This window comes from Canis lupus, chromosome 24 (genome assembly GCF_011100685.1).
Source record: "Canis lupus familiaris isolate Mischka breed German Shepherd chromosome 24, alternate assembly UU_Cfam_GSD_1.0, whole genome shotgun sequence".
Lineage (NCBI taxonomy): Eukaryota > Metazoa > Chordata > Mammalia > Carnivora > Canidae > Canis > Canis lupus.
Genome location: NC_049245.1, coordinates 20,333,337 through 20,344,453, shown reverse-complemented (window position 1 = coordinate 20,344,453; position 11,117 = coordinate 20,333,337). Strand labels below are relative to the sequence as shown.

General features: G+C 39.7%; 1 protein-coding gene across 3 annotated transcripts in view; it reads left to right on the top strand.

Annotated features, from left to right (window-relative positions):
- PSMF1 (proteasome inhibitor subunit 1) overlaps positions 1-11,117 on the top strand; it is a 45,556-nt gene that overhangs the window by 23,863 nt on the left and 10,576 nt on the right. For all 3 annotated transcript variants that reach the window (XM_038571861.1, XM_038571863.1, XM_038571862.1), the window contains one exon: positions 332-517. In XM_038571861.1, coding sequence (XP_038427789.1) covers positions 332-517 — 186 coding nt within the window. The remainder of the gene's footprint in view (positions 1-331; positions 518-11,117) is intronic.

Genomic DNA, 11,117 nt, shown 5'->3' with positions numbered 1-11,117 from the left:
GGGGGAGGGGTTGGGCAGGTACAGAGGAGTAGCCAGTCCAGGCCCTGTGCCCCTGCACCATCACCTCTTTCTAATGGGGTGGTAAATGAGGAGGGGCAACTCAGATGCCTAAGAAGCTTAGGCCCAAATCTCGGAGACATCACCGGGCTGTTGCCCCCCTCACACAGGTCCGCCGGGCGGCCCGTTCCCACCCTTGCAAACAGTCCACGCGCAAAGCCAAGAGCTGTCAGGGCCGCCGCCGCCGCCTCCGCCGTCGCCACTGCCGCCAGAATAGTGTATACAGGGTTGCCAGCCAGGTGCAAGCAGTTGACACCTCGTCTCCTTCCCGCAGGACCTATAAGAACAGTGAGGAACTTCGGTCTCGCATTGCGTCTGGGATCATTACACCTATCCATGAGCACTGGGACAAGGCTAGTGTCAGCAGTCTCCACCGGGAGTTTCCGCCTGCCACTGCCAGAGAGGTAGACCCCCTCCGGATTCACCCACAGCACCCACACACAAGCCGGCAGCCTCCCTGGTGAGTACAGAGCCCCCAGCAGGCAACTAACCCATGCTTCTGCAGGATTCTAGCCATAGTGATCCTGCCACTGGCCCCCTCTCTGGCCTCCATGTGTCTGCAACAAATTGTCAGTCTTGGTGGATGGAGACATAAGTGAAGCAGTGAGTTCTTGTACAACTCCTGATAACTACCTAGCTTCTTCTAGTAGCAGGGCCCCAGGCCAGGTATTTTAGGAAAATGGAGAGATGCAGAAGTACTTTTCCAGAGGGAATGTAAGCCAAATGTCTTGGCTATTTCATTTCATTCATGGTAGTCACCTAACCTCTTTGACAGCTTCAGAACTTTTCCAAAACAGCATGGAGTATGAGGATATCACATCCAAGATCTTAGCAGGTTAGGGTGGCAACGTCTATGACCGGAGACTCATGGTCTGAGGAAGGAGACAAGAATCGAGGGGAGATCTTAGTCTCTAGCTGAGACAGCACTTCCCAATTTGGAGTCTCCTGTGTGGTAGTAATGGGGGGGTTGCCTGGGGGTTCACTGTGGGGCCATAATAAGCACTCAGTAAGTGTTAACTGCCATTGTTATTTTATCCTGTTTTGCAGTTATTATCTTTGATTATATTAAGATTATATTTATTTTTTTATTAAAATGGGAAATTAATTTATTACAATAAAGTAATAATTGGTAAATTTCTTTGGCACTCTTCAGAATTCCTGTGGGGAGGGAAAATCATAAAAAGTAGTTGAAGGGTTGGAACATCTCATCTGATCTAACCTCCTTATTTTATCGACAGGAACAGAGGTAGAATGACCTGCCTAGGTCACCAGCCACTAATAAAGAAGCAGGGCCAGGGCTGCAGTTCAGGTGTCAAATCCCAGTGTAGTGCTCTGGCTGTCACATAACCAGAATATGGTGGCAAGCTTTAAGAATAAGCTCTCGACAGCAGTCAAGGGGGGGGTGAGGCGGATTTTTACACCTTAAGTAGATAGTAATTCTCAGCTCTCTCACACTCACTGCCCATGTCAAAACAAATATTCTGTGAAATCTCTTTTACTTCTCTTGAAATGAAATTCATAGATAATCTAACTGAATGCACACTTTAGAAGGAATCAGTATAAAGTCCTCCCTATAATATAAATGAGAAGTAGAAAGGTGGTAACTAATAAGATAATTTGTTTGTGTACATGCTTGAGCACAATTACACTGGAAAATATAGTCAGACACTTGCACTTGTATGTGTAATTATGTTGAATTTGACAGTAACAAAAGCTGGCATATACAGATGTATTATAACAGAACTCAAATACTACAAATTGTATTGCTGTTACTAACATGACTTTTCTGAAATGATGAACAGTTCCTAGGAGAATGGCAAACAAAATAGTAGATGGACAGTGTCTCATATGTAAAATCATCTTAGACTTGGGTAATTTATGAAGGCTTTGCACCTTCTTGAAAATCTAACAAGACTTTCAAAAGTATGGGATGCAAGTCATTCTTATAATGTAGAATTCATTATGTAGAATGTGCATTGTCTCTGGTATCTGCCTCTAAGTGCTGGGAGGACCCTGTAACCACTATAGTAAGCAAAAATCCTCCCAGGGCTTCCACAGTGGCCACCTGGAGGCTCTGCCACCCTAATTAGGAATCAGACCTGAAGTTTACAATTGTGAAGATAAAAATTCCTAGCTGAGGAAGATACATGAGGATACACGTATTCCAGCCAAAACTGGAACATGAAAAATTTTTACAGGATAAATTGACCTTGTTTTCATTGTCAAATAAATAAATGGCATGAGGAAAAAAGAAGAGTTATTAAAGAGTTATATCAACGAACTACAGTGTTGGATCTTGTTTGGATCTGTGGGGCCCTGATACCAAAATCAAAGCCCTCACAAGAAAACTACAAACCAGTATCCCTTTTGAACATAGATTTTTAAAGCCTTAAAGTACTAGCAAAAACAAATTCAGCAACATAGAAGAAGGATTATATACCATGACCAAAAAAAATTTATCCCAAAAATGATTGGTTTGACATCTGAAAATAAGTTAGTGTAACATACCACATTAATAGAACAAAAACCAAAGGTTCATCTCAGTGTATTGATAAAAAGCATTTGACAAATCTAACACCCTCTCATGATAAAAGCATTTAGCAATAGAAGTTTCTTAACTCAATATGTAGTGTCTGCAGAAAGTTAACAGCTAACATCCTACTTATGGAGAAAGACCAAATGCTTTCCCCCTAAGATCAGGAACAAGACAAGACTGTCTGCTCTTGTTACTTTTGTGTAATATCATACTTGAGATTTTAGCCAGGACAATCATTCAAGAAAAAGGAAAAGTATCTAGATTAAAAAGGAAGATGTAAAACAAACTCTGTTTGCCAATTACATGAGATCTCATATATAGGACATTCTAAGGAATCCTCTAAAAAATGTGTTTTACATAAACAAGTTCAGCAATGTGACAGGATAAATGATCAAAAAACAAAAATCAATGGTATTTCTACACATGCACAATGAACAATCTGAAAATTAAGGAAATGATTCCGTTTATAATAATACCCAAAAGAAAAACTACTTATGAATAAATTTAACAGAAGTTAATTTGTACACCGAAAACTGTAAAACATTGTTGAAAGAAATTAAGGAAGCTCTAAATAATGGAAAGACATTCTGTGTTCATAAATAGGAAGATTTACTATTCTCCAAATTGATCTACATATTTAATGCAGTCCCAATCCCAGAGTTTTTTGTTTGCAGATTTTTTGTTTTCAAATTGTCAAGCTGATCCTAAAATTCATATGGAAATGCAAGGGTATCAGAATAACTAAAGCAATTTTGAAAAAGAAAAAAGAAGACTCACACTTTCCAATTTCAAAACTTATTACAAAGCTACAGTAATCAAGACAGTGTGGTACTGGAATAAGGATAGACATAGCTGAGGGAATAGAATTGAGATCCAGAAATAAACCTGTACATTCATGGGCAATTGATTTCAACAAATGTGCCAAGACAATTCAATGGGGAAACAATAGTCTTTTCAAATGATACTGGAACAACTCTATATCCACAGCCAAAAGAATGCAGTTGGACCCCTTCCTTACACGAAAAGCAACTTAAAAATGGATCATAGACCTAAGCATAAGAGAACTATAACACTCCTAGCAGAACACAGGAATAAATCTTCATGATCTTGTGTTCCACAGTAGTTTCTTAGATACAATACCTAAAGCCCAAATTGGACTTCGTCAAAATTAAAATCTTTTGTGCTTTAAAGAACAGCATCAAAATGAAAGGATAACTCCTAGAATGGGAGAAAGCATTTGCAAATCAGAGTTGATAGTACGCTTGTATCCAGAATATATAACCCTTACAACTCAGTAATAAAATTTAAAAATGGTTCAAAAGTGTCCAAGTGGCACATGAGCCTGTGAAAATTCCCTAATTAATCATTAGGGAAATGGAACTCCAAACCACAGTGAAATAGCACTTGTTTGTGCACATGATCATGTACAAACTTCTGTACATGGATATCCATAGTATTATTCATACTAGCCAAAAAGTCAAAACAGCCTATTATGCATCAGCTGATGATCAAGTACACAAACGTGAAACACGTATACCGTGGAATGTTAATTCAGCAGTAAAAAGAGGATGAAGTACTTGATGGATGTCACAACCTGTGTGAGCCTTGAAAACATGCTAAGTGAGAAGAGCTACATATTATGTGATTTTATGTGAAATGTCTGGAATAGGCAAATCCATAGAGACCAGGCAGGTTAGTAGTTGCCACAAACTGAAGTGGAGGGTTTAGTGGGCATGATGAATAGGGTGGGACTGCTAATGGGTACAGGGTTTCTCTTTGTGGTTCAGAAAATATTCTAATTAGAATATTTACATACTCTGTGAACATCTAAAGACCACTGTATATTTTAACTGGATAAATTGTATATGAAATATATCTCAATAAACTAAAAAAAAAAAAAAAAGTCCTAGCCTTAGCTTAGGAAATGTGAACATATAACAGTAGAAATGAGGTTCCTGGGTTCAAATCATAAGAGAATTGATAATAATTGTTCATGATTGAGACTTTGTGTCTTTCCTTCTATTAGAGAGTAGTTAGTTAGTACCTAAATGATATTTTATGGGTTTATCATCATACGAGCAAAAATGGTTTACTTAAAATTCACTGCTGACTGCTTTCCCCCTTAGGAACAAGGCACAGATATCACCCATACCGCTCTTTTTTTTTTCTTTTTTTTTTTTTTTTAAAAAAAAAAAAAGATTTTATTTAGAGAGGTAGAGAGACAGGCAGAGGGAGAAGCAGGCTCCATTCAGGGATGATCCTGACACGGGACTCAATCCTGGGACTCCAGGATCACGTCCTGGGCCAAAGGCAGGCCCTAAACCGCTGAGCCACCCAGGGATTCCCCTACCCTCACCACTCTTATTTGGGTAGTACTGGAAAATTTTGCTACCACATTAAGACAAGAAATAAAACTGATACAGTTAAGAGAGGAAGAAATAAAACAGTTCATGTTCGCAGGTAACATTATGGTCTACATAGAAAATCCCAGGGAATCTACCAAATAATAGCAGTAACAACAGTAATTAATAATGAGTTCAGCAAGGGTACCAGCTCAGGGCTCAGAAAGAATGTGAGCTGATAGCTCAAATGAGATCACAAATTTAAATGTGAAACTTAATGCTGCAACACTGTAAAGGAAGGACACTAAAAGCACAGTCTGTAACAGGAAGAAATGGTTACATTATACTTCATCAAAGTTAAAAATGTTTGCTTTGTGAAAGACCCTGTTAAGAGAATGAGATAAACTACAGACTGGGAGAAAATGTTTGCAAACGATGCATCTGACAAAGCAATCAAGCAATCTGACAAAGCAATCATATCTAGAAAGATACAGAACACTCAAAAGTGTACAGGTTAAGAAAAACAATCCAATTAGAAAATGGGACAAGATGTGAAGAGATAGTACACTGAAAAGGATACGCAGATGGCACATAGCAGGTGAAAAGGTATTCAGCACCAATAGCCATTAGGGAAATGCAAATTACGCAAATCCTTCACACCTACTAGAATGGCTAAAATGTTTTAAAATGCTGGAGAGGGTGCAGAGAAACTCAATCTCTTATTCATTGCTTGTGGGAACATAAAATGGTATGGCCACTCAAGAACACTGGCAGTTTCTTTTCTTTTTTTTTTTTTTAAGATTTTATTTATCAGTGAGAGACACACAGAGAGAAAGAGGGAGGGCAGAGACACAGGCAGAGGGAGAAGCAGGCTCCATGCAAGGAGCCTGATGCAGGACTTGATCCCAGGACTCCAGGATAATGCCCCGGGCCAAAGGCAGGCGCTAAACCACTGAGCCACCCAGGGATCCCCAAACATTGGCAGTTTCTTAAACGCTTCCTAGTATGATCTAGGAATCTTACCCCTAGGTGTTTATCTTAGAGAAACAAAAATTATGCACACAAAAGCTTGTACACAGATGTTCGTAGCAGCTTTATTTGTAACAGCCAAAAACTGGAAGCAATCCAGATGTGCCTGAATTGTTAAGTGGGTAAGCATGCTGCAGTGCAGCCTGTGGAATACTACTCAGCAATGTGAAGGAGTGACATTTAGGATGGACCCCAGGGTCATCATGCTGAATGAAAAAAGCCAATTCCAAACGATCATATGCTGTACAATTCCACTTACACATTTTCAAAATGACAGTATTAATAGACATGCTAAACAGATTAGTGGTTGCCAGACGTTAGGGATGGGGACAGGCTGTAGGTGTGATTATAAAGGTGGGCGGGGTAGCATGAGGGAGCTTTGTGGTGGTATAACTTGGAGAAAACTGGATTTCTCTGCACTATTTTTCCTGTAACTCTTTTTATTTTAAAATACACAGTATTTAAAAATGTTGGTGCTAAGGAGCCACTTAGGTTCTTAAGGCCACAGTATTTCTTGAGCTCACTAGGTGTGGGCCCTAGATCTAGCCTTGGGTGCTTCATGAAGACCAGTGATGCCTTCTGCTCCTGCTGTCATCTCATCAGTATACTGGGGAGCACATGGAAGAAGAGCCTGAACCACACTTGGTGTTCAGGGAAGGCTTCAGCAAGAAGAGACTGACCTTTCAGTGGGCTCCTAAAGAATGAGAAAGATGTGTTAGTCAGTGAAGAGTAGAGTAGGAAGCGTGTTCCAGCATGAAGGCCTGTCCTATACAGAGCCCTGGAAGGATAGGAAGTGGTTAGAGTCTAGTGCGGTGGTGGGGATAGGGAGGGGGACAATGTTTAAGGCTGAATGCTGAGCCTCATTGTTTCAGCATACCACTCTTAGCACAGGGGACTTGGTCCCTTTTTTCCACATCCACACCCTCGCCCCCCCATATCAACAAGAGAGTATTTATATGGTATTCTAGAGCACAGGCTTTGGAGTTGATCAGCTAGATTCAAACCCTGACCTTGTAGCTCTACCTGTCCTTCAGTGAGCACACTTAGCTCTGGGAGGATCTTGGTCCCCTGATCTGCACTCTGAGAATTATTACGCCTATTTTATTATTATTCCTGTATCTCTTAATATTGATATGTAGGTGAATGTCATGTGTCAAGTTCATTGGTCAGAATATAGTAAAGGTTTGATAAATACCCAGTGGATCCCATTCATGGTCAAGCTCAAAACCAGACTACCAGGGTTAATTAGTAGAGGGTCCTCCCAAAGACAGAACCTTGTTTTATATTTTTAAAGACCTAGCCTCTTCCCCCCAGAAAAGGATTTGATGTAGTAGTGGAGCCACTTAGATGTGAGAGTATGGACCTGGAGGGTGGGTTGGGTGACTATATTTAGGCCCCAGGCCCTTATAAACATAGTCTCTTTATCATCCATATTGGCTGTGTTTATCGAGGAGGGGAATAACTGCCATTTCTTGGCTGTTTGGCCATGTGTTGACCACTGAACTAGGTGATTTCATTTATGGTTGCTCATCTTCCAGACAGATCTGTGCGATCACTAGGATCCCAGCTTTACACAGGAGGAGAAGGTGGATAAGGACATAGCGTAACTGTCCAGTTACCTCACTGGGAGGTAAAGACTGGGCCCAGTCTGCCATTAAGTGGTTCTAACTCTGCTTATGCTTTCCCCACTGCACTATCCAGTTTTAGTTCATGTAATAATCAATTTGTGTACAAATTCAATATAGTGAGTGCATGTGGAGCGTGGAGAAAAATCCATCCCCTTGCCCTCCCTCAGCTAGGTCTTTCTCAAGCAGATCCGTCTCCCAGGACCAGGACATTAAACTACAAGACATGGTTGGAGAGGAGGCGGAATGTTTAGAAGGCTTTTTGTCAGCCACTCACCCCCACCCCCACTCTTCACCAGTCCCCTTCCTCTGTCAGCACAGATGTCTGGAATGACACCATTCCTTTATTAGAGCCCCCACTACCACCAAGTTGCTGAGCAACCAGCACTCACACTTTCACCTTTTTGTTTTTCCCTCAAATGCAGGATTTGGGGGTGGGGCTTTAGAGCAGGAAGGAGGGAAAGAGCAACTTAGGAGCCGGCCCATCTGGCTGCTGCAGGGTGTTAATTAGCCCATCACTGAACAGCCGAGGCTTGTGCTCTGAGCCGGGAAATAGCAGCCTCTGCCTCCTTCCTGTAGGACACGGTCCTGTGTTTCACTGCTTGCCTTCCACACCCCATCTTGTCTAGTCCACCCCTGGAAACCTCCAGAAGCAAACACATCAAATGTCTGTTGCAGTGCAGAAAGAGATTTGCCTCCCTGAGTGCAGAGACATGTACTGGGAGCTTGTCAAGGATACTGGTCTGCCGGTTTGATGCTGGCTGCTTCTAGGCCAGGAGTACACATGGAGAGGACATTCCATTGTGATGGAGAATTGGTTGTGAAAAGTAGGTCTGTTTACTCCTGAAATCTCTAGGGAAGAATTACTGAAAACAGCCCATCTGTAAGGGAACGGTTTTTTGGTTTTGTTGTTTTGTTTTTGTTTTTGTTTTAATCTAAGCCTAACTTTTGTTGTTGTTGTCTTAAAATTCTAACCCATTTCACTTTGCTCCATCTGTCCTCATTCAGACTGTATGCCCCAAATCTATTCGCTGTTTTGAAAAACCAGTTTTTCTTATGCTCAACTGGCTTCACTAAAAATAAATCCTTAGATATAGAACTCTTGCCATTCAAAATTCATTTTCAGTCCCAATCTGTCTCTTTACATATTTTTAATGTTTCCAATATTTTGTGTTCTGCATTTTCCTTTTAAATCTGTTTACTAAAATGCTAAATATATCTTTTTTTAGTATCTGATATTTTATTTTGCTGATATGCTGTAGTTTGCCTAACCTCCATGGGATATTTTAAATATGTTCAATTTTTCATTTTAAATAGTAAGGCTATATGCAGCTGTATATAGTTTTTTTCTTTAACTTCATTGAGTTATATTTTCTATGCTGGTGGATCTCAACATTTTTGGTCTCAGAAACCTTGAACTCTGAATCATTGAGGAGAAATCACTAAATTTTGAATTATTAAAGAGTTCTTGTTGGGGTTCAATCAATATTTATCATATTAGAAGTTACAACTAAAATTTTTAAATTACACATTAATTTATTTAAAAATAACAATAATAAACCCACTACATGTTAACACAAATAGAAATTTTTACAGAACTATCTATTTTTTCCCCAAACACAAAAATTTTATGAAAAGAATGACTTGTTTCATATTGTTGCGACCTGTTTATCATTAGGTATGGAAGACAACTAGATTCTCATTTCCATCCAGGACCCTGAGATCTTGACCTGAGCCAAAGGCAGATGCTTAACCAACTGAGCCACCTAGGTACCCCAAAAGCAGATAGCTTCTAAGATGAAATAGTTTTGATCTCATGGACCCCCTGAAATGAAATGAATTTCAGGGACCTCCAAGATTCTGTGGAGGACATTTTGAATCCTTTCTCTTTTAAAAATGTTTACAAGCCCTTTTAGATATCCCCTTTTGTTGAAGCATCTTCCAAATCAGTCTCGACCATTTCTCTCTTTGGTTGTCTTATCTTTTTATGATTTGTAGGCATTATTTGTATATTCTTGATTTTAGTTCTGTGTCAGATAAATGTATTAGAAATATTTTCCCTTTATACTTTGGCTTTTCACTCTGTAATAAAATGTTCTTAATTTTTATGTAATCTAGCTTCTCAATGCTTTTCCTTTGTTTGGTGTTTTTTTGATCTGTTGAGAAATCTTTGCCCTACCCTAAGGTCATGGAGAATTCCTCATATATATCTTCTAGAAGCTTTGTTGTTTTACCTTTTGTATTTAGATCTATAATCTACTTGAAATTAATTTTTATGTGTGGTACAAGATAGGTTGATATTTTACTATGTTGATAAGTTGATCCTCCATATTTTGAGAAGAATTCTCCTCTACCTATGCCACCCTAATAATCAAATTTTCATTTTTCACTGCTCTTGAAACTATTATTCCCTGTTCTTAAATTTTGCCCTCATTGCTTTTCATCTTAGAGCCAAATAAACTTGATCTCTTTAGTTTCTCCCATGGATGGCAAAGCTAGTTCAATAATAATTGTACAACCACTGCTTACTGAGTGCCAACTGTTTGAAGCAACAGGCGAGGCATATCATCCATATTCTCTTACTTAATCCTCTCAACCCTATAAGATTGATAAGGGCTATCCCCATTTTACAAGTAAGAAAATTGAGGCTCATGTATAATAAGTAACTTGATCACAAGCAGTAGAAAGCAGAAGTTGTGATATAATAATAGAATATTAGATACCATTTATTGAACTCTTTGCTACATACCAGGTGTTATGCTTTTGTAAATACTCTCATTTGATACTTAACCTTGAGAAATAAATACAGTTATCATATTTCGCAGTAGAGAAAGCTAGGTGCTGTTGTCATCTCCATTTAAAGAAAAGAAAACTGAGGCATAGAGAGGTTAATTAACTTATCCAAACCAACACAGCTCATAAACACCTGGAGCAGGATTCAGCCCTTATTACTTCCTCCTTGTAACACACATATCAGCAATCATTTTGAAAGAAACAATCTTGTCTTGGATTGTTCTGAGAACAGATTAAGTAGTGTGGTTGGAGCACAGTAAATTGGTGGGGTACAGATGGGTGATGACACTGCAGGGGTAAGCATGGGCCAGGGCATTCAGAGCCTTAGGGGCAAGATCAGAAGCAGTAGGAACCCCTGGGTGTGTTTAACAAAAGAGGGACTTCATCCTGTTTACATTTTATTTTTGAATCTCTAGCTCCTTTGTAGAGAATGGATTATAAAAGAATAAGAGTAGAAACATGAAGACCAGGTCAAGAGCTGACACAGGCACCCAGGCAAGAAACAGTAGTAGTAGGTAGTAAATGGTGGCAGGCAAGGCAGATGATCTTGGGTATATTTGGAAGTACACCTGACAGAACTTGCTGATGGGTTGGCTTAACAAAGAGGAGACAAATCAAGGATGATACATGGGAAGTCATTTCTAATTTGGGGCTACCACAGCTAACACCTCAGTGAACATACATTCACACTCAGAGCACATCTCTGAATATGTCCTTAGCATGCATTGCTGAAAG